Source organism: Mus caroli, chromosome 11 (genome assembly GCF_900094665.2).
Source record: "Mus caroli chromosome 11, CAROLI_EIJ_v1.1, whole genome shotgun sequence".
In the NCBI taxonomy this organism is placed as follows: Eukaryota; Metazoa; Chordata; class Mammalia; order Rodentia; family Muridae; genus Mus; species Mus caroli.
Window position 1 is genome coordinate 62,055,999 of NC_034580.1, and position 15,716 is coordinate 62,071,714.

Sequence of the window (15,716 nt, forward strand, 5' to 3'; positions counted from 1 at the left end):
CAATATCTTATATAAAAGAGGGGTTCTACAAAAATGTGTCCTTAGATCATCTGGAAGTTGGTAATATCTCTGCTGACCTTCCCTTCCAGGTTTTAATATTCTGCAGTGAATTTATTAAATGACTGACCATACTGGGATTCCCATGTTATAACAACAAACTGAAACTTTTGGAAACTATCCCTCTATCACTGCAATTTTCTTCCTCCAGTATCATACGGTGGCTTCAATACCCTCATCCAGAAAATCACCTCATTTATATGTAGTGGGAGAGGTTACAGCTAGTTCTTATCTAATAAAAGAAAATAAATACTCCATTTTCTTCCCGTAATCTCCACTCACCTAAACAAACATATTTATAAAACCAGATTTTAGCTCTTAACTTGACATATCACACACATTCACCCACTCGTGTGAGCAAATGCTGTCTCGTCTGATACACAATACGGATCCTTGAGCCCCTTCTCTTCCTTTTAGAATGCCATTGACATCCTGGGCTTCAGCCCGGAGGAGAAAGTTGGGATCTACAAGCTGACGGGGGCTGTGATGCATTATGGGAACATGAAGTTCAAACAGAAGCAGAGAGAGGAGCAGGCTGAGCCAGATGGCACGGAAGGTAACTGCCTCTGAGCAGGGTGAGGGTGGGGGGGATTTGATTCCTTACCCATGTTCATGTGTGTCCCAAGCCCAGGCTGTGTGAGATACATTTTTGCTGCTCTTCCAAAATTATATGCCCTGCATTTGAATTGTCCAAGGTTTGTCCTGAATTCATGTCTTAAACCAGTCCACTCATTTCATTAAGACTTATGGTGTCAAATCGTCATCTACTCTCAAGATATGCCTGATCTTTGAGGTGGACTTGAGCAGAAGACTATGGCTAAGTGAACTTCACTTTCTCTCTGTGCATACTAACATCAAAGCCGAGAATACTGTCCTGATAATGTGAGCTTAATATGTAAAACCTCCACTAAAAAGAATGTCAAGTTGTCTTCCTTCTATTGCTCCCACCCTGACATCTGCTGAACTTGACCCTGAAGCAAAAACTGGTGACCAAATCTCCCCCTTAGTAATTCTCACCTGGCTGATGAAACACACACTCTTCATTACACGTAAAGCCACACCCTGCCATACCCACTGAAATCCTAGAAGTAAAACTGAGAGAAGTAGGAAGAAAAGAAAGGCAACAGAACTCTTAACACACTCTAGAGCCTATTCTTTGGGCCTCTCTTCTCTCACATGCAACCTAAAATATTCCTTTACAAAAGAGTAAATAATTGTGGGTCAACCTTACAAATTCTTCCTGTTGATTCTATCCCCAAAGTGTAAGGTTTAGGGTTGGTTAAGTCTGGAGGCATCAAGAAGGCTCTCTAGGCATGGCTTAAATGTTAGGAAGATCTAAATGACCTTATCAGCATTCTGTTGAGTCTCACCTGATTGGTTTCTATCTGCCTGAATTTATCTCCCGTTTGTCACCTTAAAGCCATCTGATGAGCAGCATTACCATGAGTATAATAGCCTACCATATTCCTAGATCCCACCTACACTCAAGAGAGGATTATACAAGATGTTCTCCAGGGACACATGCCTTGGGAGCCATCTTGGAAGCCTGTCTACCTCAGTGGTACATGACGGGAAGAGATACTGATTTCAGAACAGGAATCATGCTTGCCCAGGATAACGGTGAAAGGCTTCTTGGAGTAGGGGACAGTGAATTGGGCTGTGAAGGATGGGTAGGATTCTGAAAGATGTGGAGAAAGAGAGACACACTGAGGTAAGTAAGGATACAAGAGAAATAACGTGGTGGGAACTGAGGAAGAGGGCTGGTCCACTTTGGCTACAGGGGAAAGAAAAGGATGTGGAAGATTTGCATTTGGAAAACTATATAAGCCACAGACACTCTTCATCAGTTTGTAATCAAGCAAATACCCCATCCCATGACTGATCTGACAAAGGCAATGCCTCCTTTGAGGTAACTACTTCCAAGGAGTTTCTAGTTTGTGTCAAGCTAAGAGAAACTAACCAGCACATACAAAAGCCATCTGTAGGTGGACTCTCCTGTATAAACTGTGGTAGTTTCTGTGCACTGATGTATACCCTCCAATGTACTGTAAATTATCTCCAGATAACTTTGACATCTACTACAATGTTAATAGTCATGCTATATTGCTCAGGACAGATGCATTGTTGTTGTTGTTGTTGTTCTTGTTGTTCTTGTTGTTCTTGTTGTTGTTGTTGTTTTGAGACAGGATCCCTGGCTAGTCTAGCACTCACTATACAGACCATGGTGGTCTGAAGTTAATAGTGCTCCACCTGGCTCCTAGGTGCTGGGATTAAAGGTGTGAGCCACTGTCACTGGCAATGCATGGTTTTTTAAGTCTTACATTATTTGGGGGATGTGAGGAAGTTGTACACCAGGGTCCATGTGGTAAGGTTAGAGAACAACTTGCAGAATTCAGTTCTCTCCTTTTATTGTGTGAGTCCTAGGGCTCAAAGTCAGGTTATCAGGTCTGGAGCAAACACCCTTACCTGCTAGGCAATCTAACAAGCTCAGACTTAATTCTTCCTCTTAGCATTTTCAACTCATGTTTGGTGGGATCTACAGGTGTTACAATATAACTAATATGCTTTTTGGTTTGGGTTTGTTGTTGTTGTTGTTGTTTTGAGACAGGCTCTCTCTATGTAGTCCTACCAGTCCTGGAACTTGCTATATAGACCAGGCTGACCTTGAACTCAGAGGTTTTCCCATCATTTACTCCCAATTGCTGAGATTAAAGGAGTGTACCACTGTGCCCAGATAACAAATGTGTTTATGAAGTCGAAAATTAGTAGGTAAAAAATCAGTCAAGATGCATATTGTTTGGGCATGTACCTCAATAGTAGAGCATAGTAGACATTCTCAACACCATGGGAAATAGAAAAAGGCAGAAAAAACGCCAAGCTTACTATTTACAAAGCTTGCATCTAGTTTGGAAGCTCTTGATAACAAAAGACACCTGGATGATAGGATGAGGTTTTACAGACAAGTCCATGCCTGTTACAGATAGAAGAATACAGAGACATCACAAATGATTGAAAGACATTTTTCTGGGAGGAGCCTGGGCTAGCTGGACAGCCTAATGGCTTCTGTTTTCTATAACACCATGTCTCCTCTTCCTTCAGTGGCTGACAAAGCTGGATACCTGATGGGACTGAATTCAGCAGAGATGCTGAAAGGCCTGTGCTGTCCAAGAGTGAAGGTTGGAAATGAGTATGTCACCAAAGGACAGAATGTCCAGCAGGTAATAGAGTCTCAGCATCCGTTTTACTAGGACAGCCTGCTAGTCTAACCATGTCTGCAGCTGTCTTCTGGTTACATTCTGAAAGTTGTATGAAACTGCTTTAGCATCAAGGTGGAAATTATCCTTAGATTTCAGGGGGGGACCTGAGGAATACAAATGCATGCGTGCCCACTCCTGTTATGGGGGCAGGTAACTAGGAAATGAAGGCGAAACAGCCTCTCTCTGACTCCTTTGCAGCTACAAATGCTATTATCTCTCTCTGATGTGTCTTTGCTAAATAAAGTTTCTTTGCCCCTCCTGCCTGAGACCTCCCTCGGATTTCTCAAATTAACACTTCCATATTTCTACTCTCAACCTGAGATTCAGATCAGCAGCTTTTAATTCCAATTTCAAATCCTATAAAGGGATACTAATTTATCCAATCTACTTCAAGGCTTCTCCTCTGATTGGAACTTGACAATTCCTGGAGTCATGTGCTATGGCCATGGCTGTTAAGAAACTATGTTTTTAGTGGAATTGTTATCAGAGAAAGAATAATATCACAAGGTAGACAGATGTCTTAAAAATAGTTAATAAGATACTGCATGATGTGAAATTGGCAACACTCAATTACTTTTGACCATCATGATGTCAATTTGATGCTTCAACTTAACAAAACTAATGAGTGTGGACTAATGATTTAATGTGAACATTAAGTGGATGGTCCTTTCTCAAGGTGACCAACTCAGTGGGAGCTCTGGCCAAGGCTGTCTACGAGAAGATGTTCCTGTGGATGGTCACCCGCATCAACCAGCAGCTGGACACCAAGCAGCCCCGGCAGTACTTCATCGGGGTCTTGGACATCGCTGGCTTTGAGATCTTTGATGTGAGCTGTTTGGGCAAATGACTGGCTTTTTCTGTCTGCTTAGCTCTGGTCCCAAATTCATTCGCATAGATTTCTCAGACTTAAACTCTTTCATATTTGCACCCAGTTCAACAGCCTGGAGCAGCTGTGCATCAACTTCACCAACGAGAAACTGCAACAGTTTTTCAACCACCACATGTTCGTGCTGGAGCAGGAGGAGTACAAGAAGGAAGGCATCGAGTGGGAGTTCATTGACTTCGGGATGGACCTGGCAGCCTGCATCGAGCTCATTGAGAAGGTACGGGTGCTTCCTCCGTGGTTGGTACCCTCACATTCTTCTCTGCCTCTTCTCTGCTCATAGATGGGCATCTCTAATCCCTCTCCCTTTCAGACAGCTGGATTCCTCTTTGCAGAGAGAGTAAGATTGGAAAGAGGGAGACTCAGAAAGCACTCAGAACTGTTCTAACACCTAAGGAGGTGATTGAGGGGTTAAAATAGAAAACCACAAGCATGTCAGTGGATTCTGCACATGCATTGTGACATCTCTTACTACTGACATGCCCCAAAATTCAAAGAGCAGAGACCAGGGGCATTGCTATTCTTAGTGAAAAGTTACTGTGAAAACAAGGAATGATGTTAACTTTTATTAAGGACTTTGATACTGGGTCAGGGGATACATTCCTGTAATTCCAATGCTTGAGGGTCTAAAACAGAAGGATTATTAGTTCTAGATTAATCTACCCAGTAAGAGCCCACTCTTTGTATCTACCACTGTCCTATTACTACATCATACCAGGAACCTTGTTCTCATGGCTCACAATCCAGTGCTCTCAGCAGCACAGTGGTGGCAACAAAGGATTTCTCTTTGCTTTCTCCATCCTTGGAACCACTAGCCTGGCTTCTCAACTGTAAAGATACCATCTCTGTCATCCTCCTTCTAGCCGATGGGCATCTTCTCCATCCTGGAAGAGGAGTGCATGTTCCCCAAGGCCACAGACACCTCTTTCAAGAACAAGTTGTATGACCAGCACCTGGGAAAATCCAACAACTTCCAGAAGCCCAAACCTGCCAAAGGCAAGGCTGAAGCACACTTCTCCCTGGTGCACTATGCGGGCACTGTAGACTACAACATCGCTGGCTGGCTGGATAAGAACAAGGACCCGCTGAATGAGACCGTAGTGGGGCTGTACCAGAAGTCCTCCCTGAAGCTGTTGTCCTTCCTCTTTTCCAACTACGCAGGAGCAGAAGCAGGTAAGGTTCTCTTTCCCTCATGGGAGCTCTGTGCAATCACTCACACCCTAAAGCTGCTCATACATCAGACGGCCCAACATAAGCTTTAGGCTCTCGCCTCTATTTTCCTTCCTCCTACTCTCAGTGCTCCTCTTAAAACATGAAGCTCCATGGAGGTAAGATGGACCCTAAGTGGACAAGGTAGTCAGTAATTCATTGTTCAATGATTTTCTTTAAATTAAGATGTAATTGAAATGCAATAAAATTAGTAATTAAAAATCCAGTGGGTATGTATGTTTGTAATGCTGGGCAATCATCACTACTATCTAATTTAAGAACATCTTATCACCCCTGTAGTCCATAAGCAGTCTCTCACCATTCCTGTCTCCAGAGCCTGGCAACCTCTGATCTACCTTCCATCTCTGTGGACTATTTTCTTGAAGCTGGCCAGGGTTTCTGTAACCTTGGTATAACTTAGGAGTAATACCAAGAGTTTACTACAAGGATGTATGTGACTATGAACTTGAGAATTCCTGTAGAGCTGAGGCTAGCTTGAGGGTGTGTTTGGCTTTTTCATAGGAATGGAATCATATATGAGAGGGTCCTTCACTCAGGCATGATATTCTCAAGGTCTGTGCATGATGTAGCAGTATTAGTTCTTGATTCCTTTCTAGAGACAATAATATCTCACTGCATGGGTCGTCTTCACCTGGTCTCTGCTGTCACCATCCTGTGGGTATTTGGACAATCTCCACTTTCTGGATTCTGTGAATAGGATTACCCTGTGAATAGAATCCCCTGAGTATGCAAATTTTTTTTGTACTTATCTGTTGTCAGTGACAAGAATATACACCTAGGAATAAAAGTGCAGGGTCACATGGTGTCCTTGAGTCTTTTCCAGTTGGTGTTGTAGTCATGCAATAACTATGCTTATTTGTCTAAGAAAGGACTTTACTTTATAGTTTAAGTTAGCCTAGAATTCAGTATATAGCCCAGCATGACCCAAACTTGTGATCCCCCTCCCTCAAATCCCCATATGCTAGGATGTGGGAATATACTGCTACAGCCAGCCTCTCTATGTCTAATCATTTGGGAAATTACAGAAGTTGTTCCCCATATGGATACAGAATAGCCTGTACCAACTTCCAAGGTTCCCAGTCCTTTCATGCTCTCTTTACTAACAGATGTGGTACATTAAACAGTTGTCCAAGATACAGTTTTAAAATATTGACCATTTAAGTATAAGCTTTTAGTAATTAATTTATTTAATTTAAAATGAATGCAAGATAATCATTCAGTAGATACTTACATAACATTATAAGAGTTAATGTCTAGTTATACTTTGGGCTGAGAATTGTAATAAATGAGCACAATTTAAATTTGAATGACAAAATTATTTTCTTTGAGTCTGACCAGGGTATCTCTAAGAGTCTCTTAGGGACAATGTTACTTAGCAACAATGCCAAGACATTATTTGAAGAACCTATGGATGGATATAGATCTGAAAAGGGGGCTTTCTGGCCTTCCCTCCCTGATTCAAATATGCACTCCTGCTAATCTCATACAGAGAGGCCAAGTGACAGAGTATAAGGACAAGAGAGGGACTATTTCCCCCAAAGCTGAATAAAGATTAAGTTTCAGAGGCTAAATAGGAAAGATGGCTACTCAGTAAACTTAGACCAAACATCACTGACTTCACACTGAGACAAGAAATTAGGTGGTTTCTCCCAGAAAAGGAAGGGGGGAATAGACTATAGAATATTTGTGAGAAAAAATAGAGTTTTGTTCTTTTCAGTTTCTTCCTCATGAAGGCAGATTCCAGGATGCTGAGAGCCATTCCTATGATCTTAGCACTGGGGTAGTAGAGGCAGAAGGATTGCTATAAGTTCAAAGCCAGCCTGGGTTACAGAGCAAGACCCGGTCTCCAAGATAAAAAATAAAATCAAACTATAAATAATAAAGGGGTAAGCACAGGAGAGAGGTTCCAATCACGGAGAAGAATCTCTCAACCCATTTGACTAAATGTCAGACTCCCCAAGAAGAGGACTGTCTCCCTACACCAAGAGTATATATTATTGCTCTCTGCTCAATGTCACCACATCCCACCTCAACCCATTAGCACACTGATAAAATTGAGTGTCCCCAAATCGGAGAGAGCTTAGGTGTGTGCTAAGAACAACCCAACAAAACTTGGGCCAATGCAGTCAACACTCTTATCACTGGGCTCAGAAGAGGGTGTGTATAGATCCTTCCCCTAGGCCACCTGACCCCAATTCTGTGTGTCCCCCTGCAGGTGACTCCGCAGGAGGCAAGAAGGGAGGAAAGAAGAAGGGCTCCTCCTTCCAGACTGTGTCTGCTGTGTTCAGGGTACGTGGTTTCTCTTTTGATATCTTCCTCTTTCGCTTGTTTCTCTGTCCAGTGAAATGGCATGCACTAAGAGAGATGTGCTTGCTTCTATCCGTGCCCCAGGAAAACTTAAACAAATTGATGACCAACCTAAGGAGCACCCATCCTCATTTTGTGCGATGCCTGATTCCCAATGAGACCAAGACTCCTGGTGAGTGACTCTCCTGGCTAGAACGGGACTCCCTAAAATGTGTGTACATTCCTAAGGATGGGCTGAAGAGAAGAGGGGAGGAGATGGCTTAGGAGACCATTTAAAGTTCAGAACATGGGGCATAGAGGTGTGCACTGCCAACCCCACAGTTCCTAAGGCTGAGGCAAAAGGTTGTAGTTTGATGTCAGCCATGGCAGCAAGACAAGATTCAGTCTCAAAAACCAAAAGGGAAAAAGAAAAAAGAAAAACGGGTTTGATATATTCATACAAAGGCAATACAGAACTCTCCTTGGGCCTGTCTGGAGAGCATGGAAGGCTAGGAGCCAAAGACAGCATGATCCCTGGCAGAGCTCAACTCGGAATTCCTAGTGAGCTTCAGTGAGAGGGACCTGGGAAGACAGCCTCTGCTCTGTCGCTGCCTTGCAAAGTCTCCCACAGTATCCTGTCACACCATAATATTCTTCTTTGGAGTTTTGGAGTGGCCTCCGTCCCAAAGGACCCATCACCAGATAAAGGTCTTTAAGTTTTCTCCCAGCTGCTCTGTAATTCTGCTTTTGTCCCTGCCCTTGACTCTCCCAGCGCTATAGCCTTGACCTTGTCTGCTTGCTTCTGGCCACAGCAATGACATGCCCACGGGGCTCCTTCCCACTAGCTAGGGGCAGCTTTAATCTGGTTACTCACTTCAACTCAAACCTACATCTTATGAGGTAGGAGCTACTGTTCTGCATATTTTACCAATGAAGAAATCAAGACATATTAGATTTCAAGAAATTCCTTTTCCCAAAGTCCAGCATTTAGACAAAAGCTCTGGCTTTTAAGAAGATAGTTTCTGCTTATTAAAAGGAGTCATTCTCCTCATCTCTGGCAAAAGAAGCTGGGTGGCTAGCTCCTCCTTAACTATGCCTGGGCTGCCTATTTAACATATCAAAGGGAATCAATGCAGGCCGGTCTCTCCCAGCACTGTCTGTACCTTTACAGAGTTCTGGCTCCTCTCAGCACTTCTCACCCCACCCCTACTCTCAACTTCTAACCCCCTGAGCCTCACTTCCCATCCCCCTAGCTTCTTGGACTCCTCTACAACCCAGCCATTTTGGCTATCATTCTCTTGGTTTCTTGGCCTCTTGGTCTCTGGGTTCCCAGGGAACTCTCTCTTCTCTTCCTCTCTCGCTCCCCCAGTTCCTTGACCAGGTTCAGTCTGCTGGCCAAGTTCAGTCTGGACCATCCCAGTTGTCTGTGTCTCTTGCTCTCTACAATAAATCTTCCCTTTAACTCACACCTGGAAGCTCCACATCCTCATTTTTTCCCAAGACACAGAAGGTCCCTTTCATGAGGTTGGTAAACAGCACAGTTGGGATTTGAACCAGTAGGAATCACATTCATGGACTGAAATACACTGTGTCTCATTAATATGCATAATCATGCTTTGTGCATTTGTTAAAAATTAAATAATCAGGGGATACTAAGAGGAGATGTGAAAAATGAAAAATATAAACCACAAATATTGTGTGCTATAAAATCAAGAGAAACGAACACCAATGTGTTATTAAAGAAATAAGAAATTTTATTTATATATTTAAAGATTTCTCTAATATAACCAAGAAGTAGAAATGTTGGAAATTTGCCAAAAAGAATAATTCATTTTTTTGATAAAGCTGGAAGAGAAATTTTAACAGTACCCTAAGACCATGAGAATCTTAAGAGTCCCTTAAATGGATTTTCTATTCAAGATAGAATGAAGCTATTACCATAGAAAATGGAAAGGAACCAAAACCGGGAGGAAACGAGGGAGGGGGAACCAGACTGAAAAAAATGTCTACGGTTTCCTGCACAAATCCTCCTGGAATTCTGATAGGGATATTTCCTCCACAGTTTTTACCAGTCTTTCTGCAGGGAATTCCCACCCGGTGGACCTTTGGGCAGGGATGGCAGTGTCCTACATTTGCACAGTACGGTGTCGTAGCCACAAGCTGCAAAAAGTTTGGCTTAAGTCAACTAAGATGAATCCTTGTTGTTAATGACCTTAAGTGTATAAGGCCACACATAGATGATAAATTACTGCACTAGAGGAGGCTCAGCTCTAGTCAAGCTGTGAAACTGTCTTAAAGATCTCTCTTCAGGGCAAGCAGGAACACCTGTAGACATTCTAGAAATTTCTATAAGGTGACATCAAAGCCAGAATTAGCTGTGCCCCTCCCTAGCAACTTAGAAAGCTTACAGTGAGAAACCACCACAGCCACAGCCTCTCTCCTCTAACCTTCTGGCCAGGCTGGTTTCCAAGAGTGGCCTTGGCTTTTCAGTCATAGGCTTCTCTGGTCCCTCTGGCCCCAACTATTCCACTCAACCCCTGCTCCCTGAGGCAGGTACTGAGAAGAGGGCCATCAGCCCAATATACTCAGCCTCCAACTCTTGCCTTCCTTTCTGTCTCGCATCTGGCTTTGAAGGTTCTGCACATTAGACAGTTTTCACCCCTAAGCAGAGGTGGAAGACTCTTCAGGTTGTCTAACAGGAACTCCCAGACCCTTTCCACATAACCCTGCTTTCCTCAGAGCATAGTTACCGAGGCTTCAGGAATGATAAATTTCTTATTCTCATGTTCATGGGGTGCTGGAGTCTCTCAGGAAGACTGGAGCGATTTCCCCTGTGAGGCTTATTATACACATTGCAGTCACTCCTAGACTCCCGCTTAGCGCTACTATCAACACACTTAAGTGCTGTTGATACTGAAGAAGTTCATGGGTGTCTCAGATCATCAAGACAGTGAAAAGCCACCAATAGTCCCACACCCCGCCCTTTCCCCAGGTGTGATGGACCACTACTTAGTCATGCATCAGCTGCGCTGTAATGGTGTCCTGGAGGGCATCCGGATCTGCAGGAAAGGGTTCCCCAGTCGAATCCTCTATGCTGACTTCAAACAACGGTAGGTTGGCTCTTCCGTGTATATAACTCCTTTAGGGACAGTTTTTATAGACACAGTTCCATCCAAAGTGGCCCAAGTGGTTGGTAAACCAACAAGCTTCTGAGGGTTTCCTATAAACATCACTTTGCCACAAGGATGAGCCCATGTCCAGTGTACATCTTGGGATGACCCAAGGTGGTCTATCAGTACAGTCAGACCCCACCTGACTGACAGGCTAGGTCTAACTGTCACTTTAAAGAAGAATGTTTCACCACAGGACTGATGGACATTTGGGACTCTGTGATCCTTCACAGAGAGGTGTTCTTGTATATTAGAGCATCCTAGCAGCATCTCTGGCCTCTACCCAAAGATGCTGGGAGCAAGCCACATACCACATTCCTGTGCTATGACCATCAAAGGTACCAGACATTGCCAGGTGTTCCTTGGGATCCAAGTCTTCCAGTTGAAACCCACTGCCCCAGAACACCTCTTTCTTTCCAGAAGTCCAGACCCCTTGAGGGTTAGGAGGGCTGAGGTCTCTAAGCCACGGTTTAATTCAAAGCTCTTCCAGGTCAGAGAAGAGCCATTTCCTCTGAAGGCAACTTTGCTGAGCTAGATGTTCATCCCGCCTTCCTCCTTCCTTTATGTTTCTTTCCCTCCACCACACCCTAGAACTCACCCCTGGACTCTCCCCTCACCTCAAGCTAGCAGAATACTGCTTACCTTCTTAAGAGTGGAGCAGAAGGTTCTAGAAGGGTCTGGTCTCAGGTATAAGACCATGCTGAGAGGTCAGAACCAGTGTCTCTTCTCCTCCTCAGGTACCGGATCCTTAACGCCAGTGCCATCCCGGAAGGGCAGTTCATCGACAGCAAGAATGCCTCGGAGAAGCTCCTGAACTCCATTGATGTGGACCGAGAGCAGTTCCGATTTGGCCATACCAAGGTGAGGACGAGTGGCCTGGAGACTCCTGCCACCCTGCAGCTTGTCCACTGCTCAGAAGGAAGAGTCATTCTTCTTCCAGTCAACTTGAGCAGCCTGGTCTTGCAGTCCTGGCAGAGGAACCCTGGGACAGTGGCTGGGGGGCTCTGGCTCTGTTGCTGATCTTTAAGAGTCAAGAAGCTTAAGTCAGAAAATGGAGCATAAAGCAGGGGAACCCTTAGGTCCTAGAGAGCCACGAGAGAGACTCTCAAAGGGGAAGAAAGAGCCTCAGCGTGCATAGGACATAGGACAGATTCCAGGGTAAGCTTGAGAAGGGTAATGATAACCAATGGAAGGACTCCTGGTCACTGTGTGCATGTATGTGTCCTGTGCGCAGCCACCCAGACATATATCACTGACTCAATCCTATTCTGGACACAGTTGTGTCCTGTGGTTACTTTCTGGGTCTGCCATAATTGCCTTTATGTGACTGATGGACCTGGAAGCTACTTTAGAGCACACTGCCTTACCAGCAGCCCAAGAGGTACAAAACCAGAGACCACCCCCGAGGAACGGAAGGCCTGGAAATATTTCGGGTGTCATGGATGGAATTGAGAAGAAACAGGCTCCATCACGAGGCTGACTGAACACCTGCCGAGGACACAGCTGGGCTCCTCTCTCTTTTAATGCAGGTGTTTTTCAAAGCTGGGCTCCTGGGGCTTCTGGAAGAGATGAGAGACGAGAAGCTGGTGACCCTAATGACACGCACGCAGGCAGTGTGCAGGGGCTACCTGATGAGGGTGGAGTTCAAGAAAATGATGGAGAGGAGGTAACTCATCTCTCTTACCCACCCTTCCTACTCAGCACCTGGAAATCACTTCCTTCTTTGGGTCTTTGCATGTTCATTCATTCATTCATTCATTCATCCAATCATTTGTCCAGTAGTGACTGAGCAGTCATTCTGTGCACTGGAGATAGGTAAACAAACCCTGCCTTCCAACAGTTCACGGATACATGGAAAGCAGACACACGCAGAGAGAGATTCAATACTTCAGACAATGGCAGTTTTAGTTAGGCAAAGGAGGACCTGGCACAGCAAGCCTCTGGCCTGGTTCACATAGTGGAGTTGGCATGGAGTTGGCTCAGCCTTCCTTCTTCCTAATCTTTTCCTGCTGCATCCAGTGCCCTCATTCACATAGACTAATAGGCTCTGCAATGCTTAGGTGTACCACCTCCTACCCAGCTGGGAAGGATGAAGATTCTGAGACCTGTTGGGGAGGGGTTCAAATGGAAAACGAACTAGCAAGTACAGTACGACGGGTAATTAATCAAAGTCCTGTGGATGCCCAGGGAGTCCATCTTCTGCATCCAGTACAATGTTCGTTCCTTCATGAACGTCAAGCACTGGCCCTGGATGAACCTGTTCTTCAAGATCAAGCCCCTGCTGAAGAGCGCGGAGGCGGAGAAGGAGATGGCCACCATGAAGGAGGACTTCGAACGAGCCAAGGAAGACCTGGCTAGATCTGAGGCTCGTCGGAAGGAGCTGGAGGAGAAAATGGTCTCCCTGCTGCAGGAGAAAAATGACCTTCAGTTGCAAGTCCAGTCTGTAAGTTTCTTCTACCCAAGAGTGCAAAACACAGATTCCCAGGACAATGAAGGAGCAGGGAGGGCCCCTTAGCTGTCTATTTAAGAGGCAGTGGTGCCACCTAGTGGTCCTACCAAGCATTGCAGCATTACCCGGTCAGTAGGAACAGGGCTGGCCTTGGATTCCCCAGAAAACATGTTGGCAGAGTAACTTTATGCTCTCTCTGGTCTTTTCTCTGTCTTCCACAGCAAGAAAAACACACACTCATACACATAAAATAAGAATACTTATTTTAAATGTTTAAGTCCACATTTTAAATGTATCAATAAAAATAAATCATTAAAATTAAATAACACAACTGAAAACAGAAACCAATTTTCCATGCATGATTTTCAATATATGATTATTCTCTGAAAAATTCTTTAGAGATTTCATTTTTGAAGCATAATTGTTTCCTCTCCAGGAAATGTATTTTTTTTTCTCTTAATCAAACCCTCAGAGACTTCCCTTGCATCTCCCCTGATGTACAGTCATGTTCTCTCACTTACTCTCACCCCATGAGTAGAGAGAGTGCTCTCCATGGGAGCACCGCCTTCCAAGGCTCAGAGGACAGGAGTTCCCGATCCAGCTGTGTTAACCTCCCAGATTCCCCTCTTGTTAGCGTTCGTTAGTTCTCTTGTCTGGCTTCATGTTCACATCTGAAAATGAGCATCGTAACAGGACATAATGAACATCATAACAGTACTCACAGTGAATGGTTGTCAAGGAATCAGAGGCCCGGTCGCATGTCAAGTGCCCAGCATGTGCTGAGGCGTCGAGAGGTTCAGAGAGCGTTAGCAAGGACTCTTCCCGGCTCATTCCATCCATTGTCCTACACTGTGTGTCTAGTGCTCCAAATACTCTACAGTGGGAAGGCATTGGCTGATTTAGCTTATGAGCATACATAGCCAGTCTTGGTCCCACCCACAAGACTCACTACAGTCTTCTGGGACATGGGTCTATTCAGTCACCTAGTCCTGTGTGTTTTTACTCTCCCGTTCTATTGCTGGAGGAAGCACAGCCAAGGACATATGGACAGCCCCCTTCTGTTGAATGTTAACAGGTAGAAAGTAGACATTTGAAAACACCAATCTGCTTTGTATCGCATGGAGTATGCAGATCACGTGGTTCTTGACTGGTGGAAGAGGCTTTCTTGTTTACAATGAACCTGTAACTCCATGAGTGCCTTCGCGTGAGATTACTTTGAGTGATTGGCTGCCAGAGACGATGTCCTCAGTGGTTAAGCAAGCACATAGATGACATTTGTGTAAATGCCTGCGTGCACGTACAGCCAGCCTACTCCTCAGCTCGGCTTAGGTGCCAGATTTTTTAGGGTCAGGTCCTTTCTTTCCAGGGCTTACAAATAACTGACCAGAACTCCCAGTGACCCGTCTCTTTCAGGAAACAGAGAATCTAATGGATGCGGAGGAACGGTGTGAGGGTCTCATCAAAAGCAAGATCCAACTGGAGGCAAAGGTCAAGGAACTGAATGAGAGGCTGGAGGAGGAGGAAGAGATGAATTCTGAGCTGGTTGCCAAGAAGAGGAATCTGGAAGACAAGTGTTCTTCTCTCAAAAGAGACATCGACGACCTGGAGTTGACCCTGACTAAGGTCGAGAAGGAAAAGCACGCCACGGAGAACAAGGTGGGTATACTGAGGGCTCCTCACAGGCTTCCCGCCAGCCTTCTTCACTCATCACCTAGAAGTGGGAGGCAGGAACTGGGGCCAGCCTGGTCTACATAGCAAGCAGCTGCCAGATCTGATCCCTCATCCTTGAGCCCCACTCCACAAGCTCTCTGACAACTCTTCCTGGGGGGTGGGGTGGGGGCGTTGCTAACTTGTGCATTTCCTTGGCAGTAAGGACTGAATACAGGCACCCTCAAGCCTTAGAAGGATGTAGAGAAAGCCGGTTGGCATTACTTAGTCCAATTAGGAATCTAGTGGCTAGAGAGACAGCTCAGCCATCAAGAGCACTGGCTGCTCTTCCAAATGTGGTTTACAACAGTCTGTAACTCCAGTCACACGGGATTTGATGTCTTCTTCTGGACTTTATGGGAACTACACACACATGGTATACATAGGTCCTTATATGCAGACAAAACACCCATACACATAAAACAAAAATTTCCAGGAGTAGTTGTGCATGTCTTTAATTCCAGAACTCAGAAGGCAGAGGCAGGCAGATCTCTGTGAGCCTGGGGCCAGCCTGGTCTACATAACAAGTCCTAGGAGAGCCAGAGCTACATAAGAACCTTGTATAAAAAGGAAGGAAGAAGAAAGGAGAAATAGAAAGAAAGAAAAAAGAAAGAAGGAAAGAAAGAAAGAAAGAAAGAAAGAAAGAAAGAAAGAAAGAAAGAAAGAAAGAAAGAAAG

At 44.7% G+C, this 15,716-nt stretch overlaps 1 protein-coding gene across 1 annotated transcript in view; it reads left to right on the forward strand.

The window, feature by feature from the left end:
• The window catches only part of Myh13 (myosin heavy chain 13), a 51,153-nt gene that overhangs the window by 15,648 nt on the left and 19,789 nt on the right, over positions 1–15,716 (forward strand). Inside the window, exons 13-24 of the mRNA XM_021176266.2 lie at positions 475–613; positions 3,157–3,275; positions 3,991–4,140; positions 4,247–4,417; positions 5,061–5,370; positions 7,643–7,716; positions 7,819–7,906; positions 10,706–10,823; positions 11,621–11,744; positions 12,413–12,549; positions 13,071–13,326; positions 14,746–14,988. Coding sequence (XP_021031925.1) covers positions 475–613; positions 3,157–3,275; positions 3,991–4,140; positions 4,247–4,417; positions 5,061–5,370; positions 7,643–7,716; positions 7,819–7,906; positions 10,706–10,823; positions 11,621–11,744; positions 12,413–12,549; positions 13,071–13,326; positions 14,746–14,988 — 1,929 coding nt within the window. The remainder of the gene's footprint in view (positions 1–474; positions 614–3,156; positions 3,276–3,990; positions 4,141–4,246; positions 4,418–5,060; positions 5,371–7,642; positions 7,717–7,818; positions 7,907–10,705; positions 10,824–11,620; positions 11,745–12,412; positions 12,550–13,070; positions 13,327–14,745; positions 14,989–15,716) is intronic.